General features: G+C 41.7%; 2 protein-coding genes across 2 annotated transcripts; both read right to left on the bottom strand.

Annotated features, from left to right (window-relative positions):
* Positions 1-1,469: 1,469 nt before the first annotated feature.
* Positions 1,470-9,184, bottom strand: LOC146614782 (prohibitin-2-like). The gene is made up of 10 exons (XM_085375500.1): positions 9,109-9,184; positions 8,143-8,275; positions 7,811-7,895; positions 6,739-6,818; positions 6,298-6,482; positions 5,980-6,109; positions 5,700-5,803; positions 5,277-5,354; positions 5,018-5,097; positions 1,470-2,269 (listed from the first exon to the last, which is right to left on the bottom strand). The coding sequence occupies exons 1-10, from the start codon at positions 9,127-9,129 to the stop codon at positions 2,245-2,247; spliced, it is 921 nt and encodes a 306-aa protein (XP_085231626.1). The 5' UTR covers positions 9,130-9,184; the 3' UTR covers positions 1,470-2,244.
* Positions 9,185-12,461: 3,277 nt separating this feature from the next.
* Positions 12,462-24,879, bottom strand: pde6d (phosphodiesterase 6D, cGMP-specific, rod, delta). Its single transcript, XM_085376174.1, has 5 exons — positions 24,684-24,879; positions 17,782-17,870; positions 15,966-16,091; positions 14,623-14,728; positions 12,462-14,089 (listed from the first exon to the last, which is right to left on the bottom strand). Exons 1-5 carry the CDS (start codon positions 24,731-24,733, stop codon positions 14,008-14,010), a joined length of 453 nt encoding a protein of 150 aa, XP_085232300.1. The 5' UTR covers positions 24,734-24,879; the 3' UTR covers positions 12,462-14,007.
* Between the last annotated feature and the right edge of the window lie 31 nt (positions 24,880-24,910).

Genomic DNA, 24,910 nt, shown 5'->3' with positions numbered 1-24,910 from the left:
GCCTGTTGAATCAACCGCCCCACAACTGTGAAGCATAAGGATGGATTTTTCCTTTGAATGAAAAAAGCAAAACCATAATGAAATCTAAAGCTTCTTTCTTTCACTGACATTCACTGGTCTTTGAGGGTCGCCACATGGTTGATTTCCAATCCCAGTTAGCATAAAGCTAGTGTAAGATTTAGAGTTTAGCACATTACCTTAAACATCCTAAAAAGTACCTGATGTAACCCAACAGGAGCAACACACCCTGTTAACAGCATCACTGAAAAACTTCACCACAGTGCTGCAAACTAGTTTAGCCTGCAAAACATTTTTTTTTTCATGCAAACTTTCAATAGCACAAACTTAAGTTTTGAATGTTTTTTTCCACAAAACAATTCAGCAACACATTGTTTATAGATCTAATATCCAAATATAAACTAAAATAAATTAGAACATTATATGTAAGATTTGCTTTTTCAAATGATAAAGTTTCACTTCCTGAGCAGCCCTTACCTTTGAAAATAATTCATCTTACAGCTTCCTCCATCTCAGTGTCATTTTTCTCAATCACTGGGAAATAGAGCAGCTGTCCATGAGCTAGCAGACACACTTGTGACAAACTGCACAGATGTACTTTATGGTGATGGTTGTTGAGCTCTTTAAAAAGCTGCATCTGAAATTACCTTGCACTAAACCAAGCTGCCATAACTCCCTCTACTGCAAAGTCTAGAGGACACATGAAGTTAAAAAGTGCCAGCAGGGCAAACCACAGATTAAGCCTCCAAATAAATCGTAGGAATTTATTCACGATTAACTTCCACCATTAAAATAAATCGGAGCAGAAAAAGGAAGCGGTTCAATGTCAAGGTCTCCAAGGCCACAACAAAACCTCACTCTTACTAGAAAGTAAAGAAACACCATTCTCAAGATTGAAACCAAAACTCTAAAGAGGCCAAATGGACAGAAGCGCTTGCTGCTCTAGCTTTATATGGGAAACCTGAAAGGAGAAAGTAGCTTTCTTTAAGAAAGGTCAGTGAATGCAACCTTAACCTTCTTCTGGAGCACATCTAGAAAGCAGTATGCTCTCTGCAGCATGTATATGATTGCGTCACCTATTTCCAGATTGGATCTATGTGCAAACTGCTGGTCTCTGGTGGGCATACTCCCACCTTCATCACATGCGATGTCAGGGCAAAACGCCATAAACCTGACTCAGGAATCACACACAGCAGGCTGACACAGATCCATAGAACACACCAGATCCTGCACTGGTGTAGTGCCTCCAGCTGTCCCAACTAGTAATAACAGTCAGTAATACCACAGGAGACATCCATCCATTGAACTTTTCCACTTCTCAGGGTCGCGGTCGGGCTGGAGCCAACGCTAGCTAGACAGCCTGTTGGCGCTTGGGTATTTTGGTATATACAATTATATTACGTATTAAGCTGTCCTACAACAAACCTTCCAGTAGGCTGTTTGATATTGCATTTTCCTTTATTTTCCTTTTCTTTAACAGTTGTAGTCAAATCTGTGGAGCCTGCATGTTGTCCCAGCACTTGTGTAGGTTCTCTCTGACTTCCTCTCACAGTCCCATCACATGCATGAGTTGCGTTTTCTGGCAATCCTAAATTGGCCACAGGTGTGACTATGAGCATGAGCGGTTGTGTGCCTCTCTGTCTTAACCCTGCAGTTAACCTTTGACAGCTGGTTAGTAGAGCGGTGTAACTAATAGAAATGAGAACTTTTCCTAATAAACTTTATTAATGCATAAGATGGTCTGCTAGCAGCAGTGGCTGTATTATAAACTCACACACATGTGTAGATGGAGCTAACATTCTCATGTCATAGCTGTAAAGAGGAAACAGGAACATTTATTGATAAAACATGTAAAACGAACATCGGCAGCCAAACTAGACAAGCGGCTTGGAGACATTTTAGGCCAATGAGCTCCTCCTGACAGAAGTCTCTGATCTTCTTAAGTATCCATATGTACTGTTGCATAAATCCTTCAACACAAAAGTCTCTGGTAAAACTGGATTTTGATCTTTTCTTCAACAAATCTGTTAGACGTATTCAATGTGGATTTTAATAACGTCCCCTTTATGTATCACTAGACAACTCATTGATGAAAGTCACTCCGACACATGAGAGAATTAAAACAAGAAAAACCATAAAGAAATCAAGTTTCCAGTCATGTACGTTGATTTTTCCAGTAGCACAAAGCAAAATCAACAGCCTCTGCAAGAGCTCGTGTCCTCTTCATCACTTCTTTGCACCCATTGTCAAACTGAAAAACAAGGGAACACCACATTAGCGTACAGTGTTATACACAGTTAAACTCAGAGTCACAACTCTGCTGTCGAGCACAACACTGTTCAAATTTCATGTTATCAGGAGTGGAAATAAACTCAGTGGTAAAACGTAGAAATGGAATTTAACAACCTTGTTGAAAAAGCTGAGTCAGAAGAAAAGTGCAACACAGAGCAGAGACCAGATCCTTTAGCGATGAACAGGCAATAAATATTAAACATTTCACTTATTAAATTTAGTTGAACTAAATCTGTATTTACAAAAATAAAGGCACGAGTTTCAGATACGATGCAGATGTGAAGCCCGTTAGCTGTTTTCTTGCTTATGTGTTGTGGACAAAATAGAGACTGAAGAGTGTTCATACATTTTCCAGAGGAAGTAGTTTGTGTTTTTATTTGGTACTATATAAAACTAATGACTGCTGCCAGTCCTGACCTCTCGTCAAGTTGACTCGAACTGAGTTCAAGGTCATTGTGTGTTATTGCATTTACAAACTTCAGTGTGCATGCTGCCCACCTGCCTGGGTTACGACCAGGGATGGGCAGTAACATTACTGTAATCCAATTACTTATTTCAAGTAGCGAGTAGAGTAAGGGATTACTATTGCAAAAAGGTACTGTAATTGTCGGGCTATAAGCCGCTACTTTTTGCACAAGCTTTGAACCCTGCGGCTTTTAGTCAGGTGCAGCTTTTCTATGGATTGTCCATGATTTTTGTCATATCGTAAGACGATTTGTTTTGTTTGTTCCGCTGTTGTACGGCACTACGTTGCCTGGCGGAAGGGCATGTGATCAGACACACAGTATCGGGGTTCAAGAGTGGTATGTTGGTCACATGCCCATCCGCCAGGCAACGTAGTGCCGTACAAGTAGCGCGAAAAACAAACTTCAAAGTAGCGCTACGCGTTCAGCGGGAGGCGTGGATGACGAGCGGCGATAAACTTGCGAAAAGCAAGTTATGCTCAACTCCACCGGTGGAATCTGACAGCGTGGAAAAGTGTGAAAACATCCACGATCACCAACGGATTTCGAAGGGCTGGACTGCTGCATGATGGAGAGGAGGACACCGCCACGGCCCTTCAGAGGGTGTTCGACTCTGACACTGACAACAAAGGAAAGAAGCTGAGAGTGGATGACGTAGCCATCCTGAGCCTGTTCGTTTCCGACACTGGAGAAGAGGACTTTGGTGGTTTTAGTGCGCAGGAAGAAGAGGAAGATGGTGGTGAATGACTGACTTTTCTTCTTGTTAAAGCCGTGTCACTGCACCTGAGCCTAAAAGGTAGTCTGAATCTATTTTTCTGGTGTGCTGTAGGTTATTGTTATGTACTACATTTGTTACTCATTTATGAAGCACAGTACATGTTTCGTACTTGTAATTACCGCTACTTGTACATATACCTAAAAAGTTATGCAAATATGTACCCATAACTTGTTTTTCAAAATATTAATAAAAGGGGTGTGTCTCCAAACAGCCATCTCTTTCCTGACAATTCCCTTTGTGCATATTCTCTTACATATGATGAGTCAACATTGAAACACCTGCGGCTTTTAGTCAGGTGCGGCTAATGTATGTACAAAACAGGATTTTCCCCTGATTTTAGCTTGTGCGGCTAATATTCAGGTGCGCTCTGTAGTCCGGGAAATACGGTAATTAGATTACTGTTTCTTCCTCATAAGCACGCTGCGTTACTAAACCGCGATTTTGTTTGTGAGAGTGTCTCATGACAATGACGTACGAGCGTGCGACGTGTGAAGATCAACGATGGATAATATAGAGTACGACCATGCACTGTACTTTTGAAAATAAGTCATGAGTAAAGTAATAGGATTACTCTCTTGGAGAAGTAATCAGTAATTAGTAACTAATTTCTATTTTCAACACTGGTGACCACAATAGCCTTTCACAGATGATGGGGTAAAAAGTGCCATGCTTTGGTGGAGAGGTGTGTTTGAGGGGTTTTTGTTTAGAACGGTTTGTTTTTGAAAAGTTACATAAAGACCAGAAGTTTAATAATGTAAAAGCTCATCCGGCTCCCTCATCATTCGTAGGTCACCGCCCGTAAAGCAACTTTGAGCACAGTTTGTGGGGGAAACCATTAGGTGATCGTCACCTGCAAGTTTTGCTAAAATGTTAAAAAGACTCTACGAAGAGCAGCAGCTGAACTGTGGACAGATGGACACTGGAGGCCTCAACATGGCACAAGTCCTTCAGCTGGATGAGCTAAAAAGTAAAGACTGTGCTTTGTTTTATAAACTAATAAAAGTGAATTTAGTGAAGGCAATAATGTTGCAATTGAATTTATGTTGATGCCAGCAGGATATTTTACAGGAAAAGAAACACTGTTTATACTTTCTGTTAAAGTGATGTAGATTAAGACGGAGGTTCACAGGGATCTGGCTGCTTTACTCACTGAAATGTAAAGTGTTGTTTCACTTTGTAACTACTGAGCCATGTGCAGTCTGCTGATTGTGTGCAGATGCCAACAAAACTGAACGTGGGAGTTGAGCTTCAGCCTCCGATCGTTCACAGTCAAGACAAGTGGAAACTAAAAGAGGATGCAGCGTCCTTTGAAGTGATGCAGATGGAAATTAGCTGACAGCGAAATCTGGTACAAAACTGGTAATCTGTGCATGGTCCGAGTAATAAAATGAAACAATGAAGCGATGCAGACATTTGTGTGTTGGTCTGTATGTTTGTGAGGGACAGAGACTGTGGGTAAACCTACTTGTTAAAAAGTGCCTGGTCTTGTAGGTTTAGGACCAAACTGTCAGCATTAAGATACACCTTGTTCTGAGACGATGCCACCTGGAAGCAGACACAGCAATTATTAGTCACCTCCCAATGTTGGGAGTTAAAGTCTACATTTTCACCTCGGGGAGGAATTCTGCTGATTACTCAAAAGCCAGAGCACGCATTTCTGGGATTTTACTGAGTGTCAAGACAAAACAGAAACGAAGCCACAGGCAATGAAGGAGCGTACTGACCGTCTTAGCAATGTTCTGTGCCGCTCGGATTCTCCTCAGCTTCAGGTAACCAGGATTCTTAGTCACTGCTTGGCCGAGCTGAAGGAAACAGTTTGTGTTTAGATTATTAACGACATTCATACAATATGACAAGAAAGGTAGAGAATGATTACTTTTGATTGTTCTCTATGGATATTTACGTTTCTCACAGTTCATTCTCAGCACTTGTTTTGCTGTCTGACTCGGGTTACATACATGTGTGAAACCGTAGAGGTTTCAGGTACAACATCCCGACTTCCAGTTTGCACGGAAAAGACACTCCCATAATAGAGAACAACTTTATTTCTTGGCTGACATGTAACAGCTTCTCAGAAAAACAGCATTTTGTTGTGCAGTAATAACTGCTGCTAACACTGCACCGAGACAACGTCAGTGTCTGCTTACCATTTTAGCAGCTTCAGCCTCTCCTTCAGCCTGGATGATCTTCTGTCGCTGATCTTGTTTGGCTTTCTCCACATAGAACTGGGCCCTCTGGGCCTCTTGCTGAGCTAAACACAAGACAACAGGCGTGGTCAATGCAACCCAAGCAGCCACATTTACTTCAGAGACAATAATGAAAACTATGGCAACAGCATTTTCGCTGTTTGTTGCTCCAGTGATGCTAATGACAGACTGGAGCAGTCTGATTCACTGTTTGATAACACTGTGGTATACTGAGCCTTACCAACTTGCTTAGCTTCCACAGCAGCAGTGTATTGGTTGCTGAAACTCAGCTCAGTAATGGCGACATCATCGAGAATGATGTTGAAGTCTTTCGCCCTTTCAAATAGCTCCCTGCGCACCAGCAGAGACACCTAAACGAGACACAGCAACACAAGTATGATCTGCACTGTGTGTCAGCTTAGTGGAACGACTGAATCTACAGTCGAATCAGCTGAATATTATAGTTACTGTTCTGGATCAACTTATCAATGCTGATTACAGTAACTGGCCAACAGGAAAAACATGAATCCCCCCCAGCAGTGCGAAGGTGCTGCAGTACCTGTGCTCTCTGTGTGATGAGCTGGGAGGCATTGAACTTTGCTACCACAGACTTTAGGATCTCGTTGACAATAGACGGGAGGACTCTCTCATCGTAGTCCTTCCCCAGCCGTTGGTACATGGCTGGCAAGTTGGATGCCATGGGTCTGGACAACACCCGCACTCCAATATTCACCATCTGCAGATCTACAAACAAACATGCACACACCAAAAATGACTGAATGGTTTCTTTGCCACCTCTCCAACAAGTTTTGTTATATTCGCCTTTGTAACTCTGAACTTAAAACAAATCTTTCGCCTCAGTTATTATACTGGCACATCGATACATTCATCAGCAGCTGTCTCAAGCACGAGCTAGATCACTATTACAAATAACAAATAAAGAATCGAGATAGAGAGTGTGTGACAGAGAGAGAGTGAGAAAGCCCCCCATGTTTGTTACCTTTGCTTCCAGTCAAAGAGGAGATTTTTCTGGGTTTAGCTCTGATATCGTAGATGATAGGGTACTGGAACCAAGGGATCCTACAAAAGATTTGAAAGTCATAGCAAAGCTGATCAAGATTTCGAAGCATACTCACATTTAAGTTATAAATGACTTAGATATCATGTGCTGTGATCACCTTTAATATTCTTAATTCATAATCTTTTTTTAAAGGTAATGTCTTGACCTCACCACAGAGCTCACAGCCCATTTCATGTCTTTATTATATTATATTATATTATATTATATTATATTATATTATATTATTAGATGAGTGGCTGAGGCTGAAAAACAACACACATACCATAGGACCCAACACATGCCGATTTGTGGCCACCCACACAGTTTCCGCCATGTTTGGCTGTGGCTCATCTCCTGCACTACGGCAGTACTAAAGCCAATGGTTTTCTTGTAGTTCTTTAAACCAAAGATCTAAAGGCATCAGTACAGCTGGGCCATGAGCCTACACAGAGCTTTGTAGTCACATGCTCTAACTATTTACTGTCACCAGGGGGCAGCATCAAAAATCTCTAGAACCAGCCAAGAAGAGCAAAGTCCAAACCTAAAGCGCTAAAGTAAACCGAGTGTGCTTCTCATCTTCTTCACATTTTTTCCTGCACTTCTCCCCTTTACAGTCAAAGCTGGTGTCCGTTTCTTTTCAGGTACACTTGTCAATCAATCAGCATTTAACCTATGCATAGCAAATGCTGCTGGGCTACGAGCTGTTGGTTTTTTGGAGGACTGCATACAAGGACATCTGTGTAAGTTGCACACACAGAATCCTTCACTCTGCCTAATCATGTACCTCTCAAACAAACATAAAAGTGGTTTGGAAACTGCTTTGGGTGTCATCAGGCAAAATGACTCACAAAAATAATAGTAAAAAGTTGGTTTTTTTTAATGAACTAAGAGTCAGTTTCTCGGGGAATATTCAGGGAGATTTCATTTAATTGTGCTGAGTGCAAAATCTGTATCATTAATAGATTCACATAAATTTATCTAAAATTTATCTTGACACTAGCTGTAACTCTACCTGAAATGTAGCCCTTCAGCCAGAACTGTGTCCATCTGCACCCCTCCGATCCTGTTGAAGATGATGGCTCTGTGACCACCCTCCACTGCTCTCACACACACACACACACACACTATATTAGCATGACTGAAGTTGTGAAACCTTGCCTTGTCACCATCTTTAACTCGATCAATAAGTACAGTAGTACAGTTCTAGTACACAGCATGTTATTAACAAAATTCATCATTAAAGTTTCTAAACAGGTCTTCGAATCTATTTCTGTAAATAACCATAGCATTACCCAGGCTGCCACAAATTTAAAGCATGGTCTAAAAATCCCACATTGTGTTTACCTGTGTAGGTGGCTTCTTTAATGCCATATGCCAATGCACCAGCTCCAAGAAGCAGTTTCACTCCTAATCCGGCTCCTCTGCCACCAGATGAGGACATCCGACCAGCCAGATCCCTCAGGTGCTGGATGAACCGCTGCAGTTTGTGTTTGTATGTGGTGGCGAGAGTGCAACAACAAAAATACAATCAGTATCTTGGTGCGGTTTATGTTTATGTCAGGTGTAAAGCTTAATTTTTCTGATTTATCATTTAGCTGATGGAGCTATGATGGTGCAGTGGTTAGCACCATCACCTCACAGTACCAAGGTTGTGGATTTGAACTTAAGGCTCTGTGCGTGGAGTCCGCATGTTCTCCTCCCACAGCCTAAACACATGCATGCCAGCCGGGTTATTCATACACATGGATGTGGACATGAATATTGGCTGTGTCTGTGTTAGCTCTGTGATGTATGTGGGACCTGTCCACGGTGGATCACTGCCTTCCGCCCACTGTTAGCTGGCATTGGCATGTTTAGGTAGTTAAGAAAAACGATGAATGCTTGAAAACCATATGTGGTAGTAGAGAAGAAACCCGCTATCCTTAAGCAGAAACAAGGTCTAACAGTAGCTTGCCGGCAGGTTTGCCTGTATAGCCCAGTTCAGGTTACTCTACTAACAGAAGGTCAGCTACATGTAATCTCATGATATTGCCTACAGTGTGAAACATCTGCCTCACAGCGAAAGGTCGCCCTGTCCCACTATCTCCTGCCCTCACCTGTATCGTGTAAAGCCTACTAGATCACATACAGCAGTTGTCGCTGCTAACCGAGCTGTTAGTGAACTACAACGAAACTAGCAAAGCTGCTCAATCTGATGGAGCATACTAACTTAGCCTCGTCACCAGTCACATTAGTGCCAGATAAACATGTCGCACAACAATAAAGATCATGCTGTCTTCATTCAAAACCAGTCACATTTCAAACACTTACATTCGGCTCCTTATTCGCCATGTTTTAAACGTCAAAGCCCAAGGTCGACACAGATGGAACCCCTCCGCGTGGGCCGCAAACTACACTGGGACATGTAGTCCCCTTTTTCTTCGGCATTTCACGTCATAAAAGCATTCTCACAGAAGTAATGCTGCCCCCTGGAGGTCTCTGTTAGCCTCCAAAATCCAGCCGTCATCTACAGGGTGGGCCATTTATATGGACACACCGTAATAACATGGGAATGGTTGGTGATATTAAAGTCCTGTTTGTGGCACATTAGTATATGTGAGGGGGCAAACTCCTCAAGATGAGTGGTGACCATGGTGGCCATTTAGAAGCCGGCCATCTTGGATACAACTTTTGTTTTTTCAATAGGAAGAGGGTCATGTGACACATCAAACTTATTGGTAATGTCACAAGAAAAACAATGGTGTGCTTGGTTTCAACGTAACTTTATTCTTTCATGAGTTATTTACAGGTTTCTCTTTGTTCACAGCCATTGACATGTCGAAGAGGTTAACACGTGAGGAGCGGATCGAAATTGTGTTGATATCTGGTGAACACAGTAACCGGGTCATTGCAGCACATTACAATGCAAGACACCCTACGAGACCACCCATCTCCCATGCTACAGTTAGCAAACTGCTTGCTAAGTTTCGTGAAACTGGTTCAGTGTTGGATTTGCCAGAATGTGGACGCAAGAAAACTGTCACTAATGAAGAAACATCAGTGGCTGTCCTAGCTTCATTCAGCAAGAGCCCACAGCGTAGCACTCGCCGCATGTCACTGGAGAGTGGCATTAGTCGAACATCCCTTCGGCAGATATTAGCTACTCACAAATGGCACCCTTACAAACTCCAGCTACTGCAGCATCTCAATGAGGATGACCCAGATCGGTGCACAGAATTTGCAGAACGGGCAAAACAAAAACTGGAACAGGACCCTCAGTTCACGCAGAAGATTTTGTTCAGTGATGAGGCAAACTTTTATGTGAATGGTGAAGTTAACAAACAAAACCACCGCTATTGGTCTGACACTAACCCACATTGGATGGATCCCTCCAAGACTGTTGGAACAACAAAAGTGATGGTTTGGTATATGGGGTACAACGATAGTGGGTCCATTCTTCATCAATGGAAACCTCAAGGCCACTGGATATTTGAAATTGCTACATGATGATGCGTTTCCCTCTTTATGCACTGAAGCTGGCACATTCCCTGAGTTTTTCCAGCAAGATGGTGCACCACCACATTATGGGTGCCAGGTCCGAGCATTCCTAGATGAACAGTTTCCTGGAAAGTGGATTGGTCATCGTGGGCCAGTTGAATGGCCCCCAAGGTCTCCCGATCTGACCCCCTTAGACTTTTATCTTTGGGGTCATCTGAAGGCAATTGTCTATGGTGTGAAGATACGAGATGTGCAGCACCTGAAACTACAGATACCGGATGCCTGTGCTGGCATTTCTCCTGCGGTGTTGCTATCAGTGTGTGAAGAGTAGGAGAGGAGGGTTGCATTGACAATCCAACACAATGGGCAGCACAGTGAACACATTCTATAAGTGGTCAGAAACTTGTAAATAACTCATGAAAGAATAAAGTTACGTTGAAACCAAGCACACCATTGTTTTTCTTGTGACATTACCAATAAGTTTGATGTGTCACATGACCCTCTTCCTATTGAAAAAACAAAAGTTGTATCCAAGATGGCCGGCTTCTAAATGGCCACCATGGTCACCACCCATCTTGAGGAGTTTGCCCCCTCACATATACTAATGTGCCACAAACAGGACTTTAATATCACCAACCATTCCCGTGTTATTACGGTGTATCCATATAAATGGCCCACCCTGTAGAATTTACCCAAACAGTGTTTGAGTTTCTTCTGCTTGCTATGTGATTATTTTTTGTCTTTTATCCCAGTGGATCATCTCACCCTGTCCCTAGCATGTGCTTTTTCCTCTCAGCTCCATCTTCATCATCCTTTATCTGATATATCCACTCTCCCTCCTCTGCACATGTCCAAACCATCTCAACCTCGTCTCTCTCACTTTTTCTCCAAACTGCTCAGCCTGAGCTGTCCCTCTAAAGGACTCAGTTCTAATCCTGTCCATCCTGCTCACTCATAATGAAGATCTGAACATCTTCAGCTCTGCTTTCTTTCTTTGTTTCAGTGCCGCTGTCTCCAAACAATACATCATAGCAGGTCTCACTACCATCTTGTAATCCTTCCCTTTCTCTCTTGCTGCTATCCCTCTGTCACAAATAAACACTGAAAACGACCTACAGTATATTAAGTACATTTCTAAACATAATTGTTCAATCCATAAAAAAAAAATCCATAAAAAAATCTGCATGAAACTGAAGAGATTTCCACATCAGTGCACTTAACACCCACAACCTAGGCTGAGAGAAGCTGAGCTGTCAACTGTCAAGGTGGTGTGGGAAGATGCACTGATGTGGAAATCTCAATCAAATGTCCAGTGTGGATGTGGAGGCACCATCTGGCAAAATGCCTGCTCCAAGAGCAGTAGATCTTTGGTCAGGATCCAAATTAGTCAGATGCCACTCCTCTATTTCTGGCTGTAAAGTTGCTGGTACCTGTCTCAATGGTGGACGCCAAAAGTGAAGGGAGCAGGGGAAGCAATCGAGTTCTCTCTCCTCTTCCCTTGGTTTGTTTCTTGGATTCTGGAGCCAGCTGACTAGTATCTGCAGTGAAGTAAATGCTGTGGGGCTGTCTTGGTTGACAAATCTCTGCTGCATTGTGTGGAGGTCAGGGACAGTCCCCTCTGGATTGGCAAACTGGGATGGTGGTCCCATGGGTAACTAGGGGAATGACATTCCTTGGCCTGTGGAAGTCTTTGCCCCAGTACTAGAGAGGAGACTCCACCTGTTTTTTGGCCTAGCCATAGAAGAGCATATCAAGTCTTTACCTGCGATAAGATACTTCAGGGTGCATGGGAATTTTTCCAACAACTCTACATGCATCATTTGAAATTGGGGAAATTGTTTCCCAACCAGGTCGGGGAAAATTATTAATTAATAAAATAAACAGAACGCATCATGTTATTCCAACATCATGTAACTTTAATCCACACCTCCCATTATATTACAACACAAATCTATTTTACAAAGCCCAGATAGGAGCTAAGAAAAACACATAACGAGGTGAATGTGTGAACTACGCAGGAAGCCAAAGCTAAAAATCTAGTGAGAATATGCAAAGCAAAGGTGTTGTAAAAGAATTCAAGCTGCTGTTACCATCTGGATCTAGCTAAGATAAAATGACGCATGTTTTGGTTTCACCCTGATAATGATTTTATTCAAAGTGAAATATCAGAATTAAGTCATGTGAAGGTCAATTAAAACATAAATTAATGGAATAAAAGCTTGTTTTGTTCTACCAATGAATAACAACAGTTTTTAATTATGTCATAACTGTGTGAAGGTTTCATTTTAACAATTCATGGAGGAGTGTAAAAAAAACAAGCAAACGTGTGTAGCCCTCTATCAGACTACATTGAAACCACTGTTGCAAACATTACATTAAGCGGGTTTGTTCCAGTCACGAGTCAGCCTGCTAAGGTTAGTGCTTGTGAAAACTAACAGGGGATGAGCACTGCAGTGTTAGACGGGCCTCATCAACTCATCAAAGTGAAACATTACGAATGGGTTAATGTGTAAAGATTAATATATCCACAAATGTATATTTCTTCCATTTCTCCAATAAAAACCGAGCAATTCTAATCAATGACTAGAAAAAAACAAATTGACCATCTGAGGAGGAGAAGAGTGCACAGGTTGTGCTCCTTCTGTTGCTCAAATGAAGGAAGGAGGCTGCATTTCACCTGCTTTGGAAAGTCACCCTTACTAGTAAAGACATACCATGTGAGAAATGTGGGCGCTCACAGACAGCCTCTGAAACGGGAGGCAGCCAGAGGAAATGAGCTCAATTCAGTTCAATTTTATTTATATAGCGCCAGATCATAACAACAGTCGCCTCAAGGCTATACTACTTTATATTTGAATTATGTAAAATATGCAGTGCTCATTGTAACAGGTTTATACATTTTATCTGAGTTGTCAATAAAATTTGTAGCACCTAAAATGACAATAAGAGCTTTCATGTCATCCCCGACCCTCTAGTGCAGGAGTGGGGGAACTCCAGGCCTCGAGAGCCGTGTCCTGCAGGTTTTAGATGTATTCTTGATCCAACACATGATTTAAATGGCTAAATTACCTCCTCAACATGTCTTGAAGTTCTCCAGAGGCCACTTCCAGAGGTAGTGAACTAATCATTTTATTCAGGTGTGTTGACCTAGGCTGATATCTAAAACCTGCAGGACATAGGCCCCCTGAGGCCTGGAGTTCCCCTACCCCTGCTTGAGTGCATCACCTTCCCTCAACAACAACAGTCCATCTTTGACCAGCCATGACATGACACATGGAGATTAGAAAACATGATATCTATTCACAGAAGGTTACACATCTGTTCTGTTCCTGAGTAAATGCTACCTGGGAGTGAGATAGGGCAGCACTACAAAAAAGAAAAAACACAAGAGGGCTTCCCTAGCTGACTTGAGATCAGTGATCACGTGTTTACAGTGAAACAGTCTGAAGGGGAAAACAGAGAGAGAGGTGATCCTGGAACAGGGGAAGCAATCGAGTTCTCTCTCTCCTCTTCCCTCTTCTTCCAAGGTCCAGAGGTTTTCAAGTCGAGACAAAACTAGAGAACACGAGCTCACTTGACTGATTGTGGCGCCACAGCTGGGTTTCACCCCAACATGCTGATCCCACGTCAGCAAAGAGCTCTTTACCGCTGTGAATTGTAGCTAACCTTGGGTATTTACAGACCTTGGCAGGGTGTCAGCATTCAGGAAGGTAGACTTGGGGGGGTTAAATGTCAGACGTAGAAAAGCCGTACCCTGGAAGTACTGACATGCAGGTCATCGTCGAAGAACTTGGTCTCTATGATAACATTACCACTAGAAAACAAAGACAAGTGTCAGCCTTTAGTAAAAGTGAAACATAACAGAAAATTCACTACAACAGGGCAAAAGATACATGAATGCTGCGCAACTTTGTACAGCTGTGACTGGTAGAATAAAAGGAAACTAAATGTGGGACTTGACTTTAATTATGATTAGCCTGCGCTTCCCAAGTCATCTGTTTAAAGACGACCTCCGGGCGCACTGAAAGAAGAATGTAGGGCTGCTGAACGACACTTTGTGCGGTTTGAAGCTCAGCGACTGGATCTTTTATGATTCAGTCGCTGAAAATCCACAAGGCGTCTACGTGCAAATGTTCAGATCATCAGAATAAAATGCAGGTATGTAAATATATTTCAGCCAAGAACATAAGACCACTTGTGTGTTGATGTACACTTTGTATCGCTATGGAAGCAGGCCTGATGTAGCTCAAGGCCAGATAAAAGCCTAGCACAGCTCTATGGCATTAAAACAGAGACGGTCCAAGTACAGAAACACAAAGTACAGGAAACATCTGAGCAGAGACTCACGTTAAAACATTGGCTGGCATCATCTGGGACTCTGGAGCCGCTTCTATCAGAGACTGCCATGTGTTGGTGGAGTTGGGGATAACGAAACCAAACTCAAAGAACCACTCTGGACAGAGAGACAGAGGGCTCAATGCTGCTGCTCTAGCACACACTATCATTGCTATTACTATACCACCATGGCCTAGATATTAGTTCACAGACATTTCTCTTCTCAGGTGGAAAACAGCAGCACAAACATGTTATGTGGGTGTGGATTGTGTGTTTTCTCTCTGGAACTGTGCAGCAGGGTGTCAGGGGGATTACTGTACTGCAAACACAGTGAAACAGGGAAGTGACGACAATGCACAACAGGTTCCAGGGCTGTGAGCTGTCTGTTCTTCTCAAACCGCCTTCTAGTAACCCTGCACAGGTTTTCCTTCTTTCAGATTTCAACTTGCTTGATTATAGAATCTTATAATTAATTTGCTAATGAATTCACAAAAATACGTTTTTATTTGATTTTAATTCTGAGCATTTTATCATTTTTGTTTTTTTCATAATACTATGTAGCAACTGTATTCATTGGTTAACCTTCCTAAGACTACCAGGCCTTCATTTGTCCCTACACATGGTCAAAACAACAAAAAGCTGTTAGCCTCCTAGTAAACGCACCTATAGTATCAATTTCAAAATTGTCTTTTTCTCAAGTTCTCACATTCACAAGATTTTCAAAAAAAAAAACAAAAAACTGACCAAGTCCAAGTCATTGAGATTTGAACTTGTCTGAGATTTTTAGTAGACACAGCTATGGTATCGATGCAAAGTTTCTTTTTTGCCTTGTTCTTGAGTTCTTGCATTCACAAACCTGGGTGACCTCTCACCCGCCCACCGTGGTGACGACATAACGCAGTCAGCCGATTACAGCTGAGGGGTCGAGGTTAAGTGATGATGCTATGTGAAAGGGAGGTTTACTTCAAACATGTTAACATCTTCAAATAGCATTTCACTGCTCACTCTGTGGGTAGTAATCACTTTTAAGGGAATAATATTGTATTTTGTATATATTCATTTTGGTCTTTGTTTTTTTTTTTAACAAATTTTAAACACATTTTAATAAACTTGACATAATTTGGAGTAAAATAGGTTTAATCTTACACTGACTATATTATATGAGACAGATAAGATATGGATAACATATAGCACTTTTCCAGCAGTACCTAGTCGACTCCGTTTTTAACATGTTCAGTTAGCTACTGGTCCCTGTACCACATGTGGATAAGAGGATGTCTGTAGAACCAGACAGGAACATGCAGGGCTCCATTCATGTGGAAACGAACACTGATCTGTCAGTTTTCACATATTACCTTCTAAACACTGTCCTTTGAAGAAAACTTTCTGCTCCAGTCTGAACTTCTCCAGCTTCTCTGAGGAAGAAAAGTTGAGCTCTCTGGACACTGCTTTACACTTCAGGATCTTCTTTGGGACACGAGCTGAAGAGACAGATATGCCGTATATAATTAACTCTGCTTACAACAGCTAGGTACGTAACACCAGCATTCAGTGTTTTCATTTGTGGGCCCAGGACCTAAGACTTTATAGACATAATTATACAGGCTACAGGTCAGCATGTAGGATCAGATCAAATCTGTCAAGGCAACTGACCCCTCGTCTGCCCTCCCTGTGCATTCATGCACCTTGTAGAACAGAGTGTATCGTGGAAGAAGTGGCGGATAAAGATGGAACAAAGCAAACAAAAGTAGCAAAGTGGAGCTGAAAAGCTAAGACAGAAATGGTAAATGGACTGGTTCTCTTTTCTACTCTACTGGGGCACTCGGAGCACTTTACATAACATGCTTCATTCACTTGTTCACATCCATTCATACAAGAACGTTTTCCATGCTTATGTGCTTCCATCCAACATCCACACTTCGACGAATTGTTAGCATCTTGCCCAATGATACTATGGCATCCAAACCAGAACAGGCAGGGATTGAACCACTAACCATCTAATTAGCACGACCGCTCTAGTTCCTGAGCTATAGCCACTCTGATACAAGAAATGGAAGCAGCAAACTGTGTGAAATTAAGCGACATGTTAGTTGTTAGGGCTGCTGCTACACTGACAGCTGTAGTCCTAGCAACAACTAGTAACCAGCCTTTGCAGTCACAGGAGGCTGCTGCTGCTCACACTTGCTGTGGAGAAGTGCAGGAGGAGAGACCGCAGGCCCAAGAACAGCGCGAGAACGACAGGAAGGTGTAATTACTATGGTTTAAAAAACTGATGGAGGGATATGACGGGGAAGGGAGAGAGTGAAGAATAATGAATGGCTGATTTGCTGTCCACTAACAGACAAAGTTTAGCTTTTTACTGTCACTAAAAAAAAAAAGTTGCATAACCCATTGATCATTATTTCACTTCAGTAACTGAATTATCAGGTTGAATGGAAACCGAGAACAATTGTGAGTGTAACAAATTGATCAGGCTCCTCAGATTTGCGGGAAAATCTGTGATGACAATGGAATTCATAAAAGACTCCCTGCTGTCAGTGCGATATCGTGCTGTCAAGTAACTTCTTGAACAATAATGGACAAACACATTTTTTCTGCTTGGTCGTCCTGTGTTTTACATTATTTGAAGGCACAATGCCACAAAACATTTTATGATGGATGTGATGACTCCACTCCTGTTTACCTGCAACAGTCGATCCTGATAAACAGTCATTTCCGACCTTATCTGTCATTTACAAAAGAACACATTTATTGTTTGTGCTGCACACAATTTTCACTGGAAGAGTGAAACCAATTTCTTCCAATGTTAACTAGAGGCTGGTTTCTACAACAGGATGATTGAAAACCGCAAAATCACTTTTGGTAACATTAAAAGGTCAATCTGGTGTTTTTTGAGTGGCCCTCACAAACGCCTCTTCAACATTATAATTTTTAAACTTAAAATGATGTGAAAAAACGACTTTGTCTAAATATACAGCCTCTAAATAAACAGAGAGAAGGATACTGCATATATAGAACAATCAGTATTAGCTGACAATGTTGGCTTATGAGATGAGTGGGTTTTATTATGAATTAGTGGGTAAACCATCTGATAAACAGGTCTTGAAGATTTGTATTTAGTTGTTCTCTCACAACAGATATGACTTGAGAGTGTCAAAAGCGCAGACATACCTTCGTGCTCTACTCCCGGTACAGAGAGGTCCTCCGTTCCCTGCCACAGCACTTTGCCCGTCTCTGCATCCCGAAGATTCATCCAGTTTCTAGCAGGAAACAGTTAAGTAACAGTGTCCTAACCAAAGTGAACGCACCACTCAAATACACACCGGTAGACTTACTGGGAATTTCTGCTGCAGTGGGAGATCTACAAAGTAGCTATGCTGTAACCTAGCGTGTACCTGACCTACACCTCCCTGTAAAGTCCCTACATGTCAGGTCAGCGCAGTGAGACTTTTCAACATGCATATTTTCAGGCTCTTTCCCTGTCGTGTTACCCCATTGCCAACTTTTTCAAGTGTTTGCTGCCAAATTCAAAATATTTGAAATTTTGTATTCGTATCATTTCCAATTAAAGATGATCTTTTCCCAACAAACAGCGTGTACTGTGAATAAAAATTATGGATCTGGATACTTCTACAACTGGTGTTTTCAAAAGGGACATGCTGCACTGGAGACATCAGCCAAAAACCAGTAGAAGCTTACGTGAAGGAACTGAAGCTGTTCTTAATGCGCCATGCCCTCACTTAATTCCAATCAAAGCAAAATGAAAACTGGCAGGATATCTGGTGAAGAAACACAACCTCTGATCAGCTCAACAATATTACTGCAACAACAGCAGTACTACAACTTAACACTGGTCAGCCATTAACACCAAAGCATGGTACCCTGGAACAAGTATTCCCTCAGACTTCATGAAGCCTGCATGCTGAATTTCCTACTGTAGTACAGAAGTGCTGACTGCTCACGTTAGAAACAACAGGAGGACAACAGCACAAACCCACAGAACAACCTTAAAACCATCAGAGTACAGATTTAAATTCTCAAGCACTGATGGCTGGAACATGTTGAAAATGATGACGTTACAACTTTTTTTGACAGTGTGTCAAAACACAGGTGAAAAGCAGACCTTTAATACGCTACTATTATTATGAACAGTCATCTATCATACACTGTAATATGACCTTTGAAAATTTTCTCATAATGCACTTTCAACCTATGGTAGCTACAATTAAACCCCGCCCCCACAATAATCAGAAGAGGCTGGATGGATAAATTGATGATGAACAAAAAGCAATAATTTTATATGTAACCTAACCAATAGAATTCTGGAGTCATTTTTGACCAGGATATGTCCTTCAATGCACACAGTAAACAAATATGTAGGACTGCTTTCTTCCATTTGCGCAATATCTCTAAAATCAGAAACATCATCTCTCAGAGTGACGCTGAAAAACTAGTTTGTGCATTTATTACTTCTAGGCTGGACTAATGTAATTTGTTATTATCAGGGTGTTCTCAAAACACCTTAAAAAGCCTTCAGTTGATCCAAAATGCTGCAGCAAGAGCACTGACAGGGACTAGAAAGAGAGGGCATATTTCTCCTGCATTGGCTTCCCTTCATTGGCTTCCTGTTAAATCCAGAATTGAAGTTGAAGTCCTGCTCCTCACATATAAGGTCTTAAATAATCAGGCCCCATCTTATCTTAATGACCTTGTAGTACCATATCACCCTATTAGAGCACTTCGCTGTCGCACTGCAGGCCTACTTGTTCTTCCTAGAGTATTTAAAAGTAGAATGGGAGGCTTTTTTCAGTTTTCAGGCCCCTCTTCTGTGGAACCAGCTTCCAGTTTGGATTCAGGAGACAGACACGATCTCTATGTTTAAGATTAGGCTTAAAACTTTCCTTTTTGCTAAAACATATAGTTAGGGCTGGACCAGGTGACCCTGAATCCTCCCTTAGTTATGCTGCAATAGGTGTAGACTGCTGGGGATTCCCATGATGCATTGAGTGTTTCTTCTCCAGTCGCTTTTCTCACTCACTATGTGTTAATAGACCTCTCTGCACTGAATTATACTCATTATTAATCTCTGGCCCCCTCCACCGCATGTCTTTTGTCCCGTCTTCCTCCCCTAACGCCAAACAGTTGCAGCAGATGTCCGCCCCTCCGGGAGTTTTTCCTTCCCACTGTCGCCGAAGTGCTTGCTCATAGGGTTATGATTGTTGGGTTTTTCTCTGTATGTATTATTGTAGGGTCTACCTGACAATATAAAGCGTCTTGAGGTGACTGTTGTTGTGATTTGGCGCTGTATAAATAAAATTGTCCTCCATCCTTACTCCTGTATCTCCTCCATCTTCTCAACACTCTTTTCACTCATTACTCGATTTCCATCTTTATGTTTAGAGATTGAAAGGCTGCTGCACAATCTTTTCAGCGTGATCTCTCTGCAAGTCCTTTGTCCTTCCTTAGTCTCCAGCTTCACAAACTCACTATGAGCCTTTGCCACCTCTTTCTTTGCTGTAAACCTCTCAGTACACCTGTCTATTTTCTTCATCTCTGTGACTATCACACTTTTTCTTTGCCAACCTCATTCTTTGAATATTTTCATGTACTTCCTCATTCCATTACCAAGTATCTTTATACTCTTTCTTAAATACAAGGGATATGTCAAACACCTTCTTGACAGGTTCTCTCACCACTTCAGCTGTACATTCCCAGTCATCTGATAACTTCCCAACAAACCCCACAGCCTGTCCCAGCTCCTTCCTGAACTCTGAGCAACATGCTTCCTTCTTCAACTTTCACCATTTAATCCTTGACTCGCTTCCTCTTCTTAATTTCTAAAATCATCCTACCAACTACCATCAGATGCTGCTTAGCTACATTCTCCCTTGACACCACCCTGGAGTCTCATATGTCTTTCAGACTGCACTCAGGGTGAACATAAGGTGACCTTATGCCACCCTATGTTCCTCTCTTTTCTTGTATGTTTGACAGTCCTTTCCATCCTTTTTGCAAAATCCACTGCCACATAATTTTCCACATTTCCTCCCCAACACCATCACCTCTGTTCCCATAACCTACATTACACTGAAATTAACAACTCCCACCCGCCATAGGGACACTCTGCACTGACAACCGTTAACGTCACATCTTCAATTTCCATCATCAAACTCATGATCCCACCTCACTCCCTCTTCATCCCCATAACACTGTTCACATCCTCTTCCTTAAAAATTACCCCCACGCCGCTTCACTTCCAATCTAAACCATGGTAGAATAGTTTGAATCCACCTTGAGTGCTTCCCTTGCTTGTTAATGAGCCCCCAGTGAAAAGCTGCTGCCTCCTGCACACACAATATATCAACCTTCCTTCTCTCCGTATCACCCAGCTCTCTCCTTTTACCAGTCGGAGTCCCTACATGTAGAGTTCCTACTCACACTTCTGCATTCATGCCTTTCCTTCTCTCTTACCAATGCCTAAAACACCTTCCCCTTCTCCTCTGTCTTCATCTTCAGACAACAGTAGCACAGTTTCCACCAGCAGCCTGTTGGCCAACCCCCCAGAGGAATGAAAGTCGTCATATTATGGGATTATTCATTAGTCATCTGTGAATAGTGTAATGAATAGTGGATTTCTTATACTGTTTTCGAATTTGCTTGAAGAACACAGTTCTACAAATGTGTAAGCTTTATGTCACAGATGTCCTTAATTGCCAAAGTTACTTTTCTATGTTTCTATAATTGCTATTATAATTTTCAAATTTATTGGATATAAGTACAACATGTTATTATTTTGATTAAGATGCCAAATCAGTTATTTACTTCCATTTTTGAACTGAAAAGGTAGTTTTAGTGGTCACATGTTTATGTGATTAGTAATTCATTTCTGACCTCCCAGAGAAGTCCACTCAATCTTCACTACAGTGAATACAGTCATTTATAGTTTGGAAAAAGGTTTTTGGCCCATTTGTAAAATATTTGTTATCTGTTGAGCCCTGTACATGGTGGCTGTGTGGCTTTTGTCCAAACAGTGTATATAAGAGACTGAGTGGACTTTCACATACCCTCCCTGTGGTTGGGTCTGTGCACAGTTGTCTCCACAGCCACTCCACTTGAAGGGCACCAAATGTACATACCTCCTCCAAGCTAAGTGTCTGCAGTTGACAGCTGTCCGTGGCTGAGTCTGCAAGGGAGTATAATCCCAGCCGTATGGGTCAGATCCCACTGACAGCACAACTCCATTACCTCTACTAGCCCCTCCCCCTTCCTTTGGCTTTCTAGTAAAGTATGCTGAGTTGAACAGTTTCACTAATCCCTCCATGCATAACCAGATCTACACCATCCAGAAGAATCCTCTTTACACACTACCAAAACAAAAAAAAGGCTCAGAAAATAAAAACCATCACCTCCACAAATGCTTTACACCCAATAATGTATGCCCTTATTCAATTTACTTCCAATCACTTTCTCACAGTCTAAAACCCATACACACTTCAGCTCCAATAACATCATACAAAATTATACCATAGCCTCCTGTGGGTCTGCTGCAGGTTGTGTGTGTGTGTGTGTGTGTGTGTGTGTGTGTGTGTGTGTGTGTGTGTAAATCACCAGGGTGCCTGCACAGACCCGTCAGAACATCGTTAATGAGCCCCCAGTGAAAAGCTGCTGTCACATTTTAGTCTGCATTTATTTTTTAAAGACATGTTAATGGCTCCAAGTACTGGCAACTTCCTAACCCCAACATTTATACAACTACTGACCTTTAAGCCATTTACACCAGAATTCAATAAGATTTGATTGTGGAGCTGCCAAAATAGCTTTTATAGTATTACATGTTAGGATAAACAAAGAATACAATTTTGATGTCCATTTATTTTGAGGTGATGTTCACAGCACATAACTGCAATTTTAGGAAACGGAGAGAACTTTTCTCTTTGCTTGAGGTTTTACCATCAATTACATTAGCTGCTTATATTTTGCCTTTAATTTACAACTAGTAAACCATAAAAAGAAGATGAATAGTGTTTTGAGCTGGCATACAGTTAAAACAAAGGTCATTATTTTACTTTTTTGATATCTAGAAAGATATCAAAAGATTGAAAAGCCAGCTGGAAACACTGAAGTACCAAACACTGAAGTACCAAACAGCAGTCTTTGTGCTTTAGCACAAAGACCGCTGTGTAGCTCTTTTAGTTGTCAGTCTCTCACAGCAGCTTGCTGAAATCTGACTAATCCTTCTAGAAGACTTCCTTCCAGTTCCAAGGTGTCTGAAGGGGTTTCGTAAGAACATCCTGGCCATTTAAAATCATCACATTTCACCATTTACAAATCTGATGACTACTCAGTATGGGACAAAGTGACATAACTTCACAAACACTACTTTAGTATTATATTAGTTAAACAGGGCTGTTGTCATATTGGACTTTATCTGTGTTACCATTACACTAAAGAAGGGAAAAAGAAAATTCTCTTTACCCCATTTCAATAAGGACAGAAGGCAGTAAAGCTCCATTCCACTAAATCATGGGTTTAACCATTACCACAGTGCATCAAGAGGTCTGACCAAACAGTTAAAGGCATGCAGTAAAAGTGCTGTAGAAATGTGTGTGAATGTATAAATCAAGCCTGCAGTAAAAAGTGCTCACATAAAGCTGGTTCTTAACTGGTCAAGTTAACCCAGGATGTTCTAGTGTAGCTTCAAGCTAATTTACATGAAAGGGTGACACTGGCACAGACCATTAACCATTAAGCACACAATCCCCCCCCCCCCCCCCCCCCTTTCTTTTCTGTAGACTTTTTCTATAGTAAGATTTCTAATCTGGACATGCTTTTCAGTTTTTATGTTTTCTGAGCATCAGAAATGAAGTGTATTTGTTTAATTCTGTGCGACACAGGTTATAACATAGTTTTACTCGTGTGTTTGAGTGCTTCTAGGCATGTCCTTCTATTTTACAAGTGTTTTAATGATTGTGAACTGACTCAGCGCTGAGTTCTTATAAGATATAGGCAACCTAAACATCAGATGTGTGCTTGAAACACCTCCTTAGCTTCTGCTTCATGCTTATGTTACAGCATGTGTACACAAGGTGTAACCCCTAAAAATAAGTCTACAATGATAACCTACACATAAGAGACTATTGTGATACTACTCTACCGCACTTTTACTGCATGACTTTAATCACTTTGTCTTTTTTTTTTTCCCTTGGCTAAAAAACAAACAAAACACCAGCTTCAGGTTTAGTTTACAGACTGATGTTCTGACATTTGTCTTTCAAACTGGATGCTACAACTCAGAATTAATGAATCAATCAATGACATGTTGAGCTGCATCAAGCTTAAAGAGACTCCATTTACCTACCTAAATGACTGAGGTAACTTATGCTGAACACTTATCCTGCACAGCATCTCCTATTCTCTAATCACAAATCTGTTGCTCGGTCACTTTCTCAGACATGTGCTGGATGAGCGCTAACAGGCACACCAAAGAGGAATAAAATTGACTCACTACATGAGTACACATTTAACAGGTCATACTGCAATCTCCAATGTTGCTCTGGTGGTTAGCATACAAATCCAGAATAGCTGCGTGGAATCAAGTCTGCCATCATCACACAGAGAGGCGCACCTGGGTTTCAACTTCCAGCATTACGGAACCATACAGCAGTCAGACTATGCTCAACGCGAGTCACATACCTGTGAGGCGCTTAATAATAGTTACAGGAGGCACAACAGTTACTTCTCAGCTACCTGAGCAAAATCTCATCCTCATCATGTGCCACAGGTACTACAACTGCAGGCGAATTCACCCTCATGTGGAAGCTCATGTGAGCCCACAGGTCGTCATTCAATGAGCTGCTGTTGTGTCCGTTCAGACACTGGAACACAGCAACTATACAACTCCGTGCGCAGAGACTGTGGCAGGTTAGCTTTAGCAACTAAGCTTGTTGTACAACAACATCCATCCTGCTAATGTGGCTGCTGCATCCTGTCCTATGCCTTTACCCAGACAGCTAGCTATTTAGCTCACTGCTGTGTTTCTAACATTCGCGCAACACAAACAGGAAAAAGGATACAGTTTGAAGCCCTTCAAAATTTCCTTGGCCCTGTCTTCGTCTGAAGACATGTCCGAAATGGTTTGTTTTCGCTCCTTACAGATAACCTAGACTTTTCTGAAAAAAGACGGCTGCTGTTCACGTTAGCTTAACTACTTGGCTAACTACTAGTCAGAATTCACCTGAAATAACGTTCACTACTCTGCTGGACTGCAGGCTAAATCTGATCCGATAATGCAATCAGCTAA

The sequence above is a fragment of the Diplotaxodon limnothrissa genome, linkage group LG17 (genome assembly GCF_057381915.1).
Source record: "Diplotaxodon limnothrissa isolate DT_005_m linkage group LG17, D_limnothrissa_male_GT1.1, whole genome shotgun sequence".
NCBI lineage: Eukaryota > Metazoa > Chordata > Actinopteri > Cichliformes > Cichlidae > Diplotaxodon > Diplotaxodon limnothrissa.
Note: the sequence above shows the minus strand (reverse complement) of the source record. Positions and strands in the feature narration are given on the sequence as shown.

Coding starts and splice junctions, on each gene's coding strand:
- LOC146614782 (XM_085375500.1), bottom strand. CDS start 9,129: ATGGCGAATAAGGAGCCGAAT. Junction 6,483..6,738: donor CTCTTTGACTGGAAGCAAAG/GTAACAAACATG, acceptor GTTTGTTTGTAG/ATCTGCAGATGGTGAATATT. Junction 5,098..5,276: donor CACAGAACATTGCTAAGACG/GTCAGTACGCTC, acceptor GTCTGCTTCCAG/GTGGCATCGTCTCAGAACAA.
- pde6d (XM_085376174.1), bottom strand. CDS start 24,733: ATGTCTTCAGACGAAGACAGGGCCAAGGAAATTTTGAAGGGCTTCAAA. Junction 16,092..17,781: donor ACCGGGAGTAGAGCACGAAG/GTATGTCTGCGC, acceptor CTGTCTCTTCAG/CTCGTGTCCCAAAGAAGATC. Junction 14,090..14,622: donor ATGCCAGCCAATGTTTTAAC/GTGAGTCTCTGC, acceptor TTTGTTTTCTAG/TGGTAATGTTATCATAGAGA.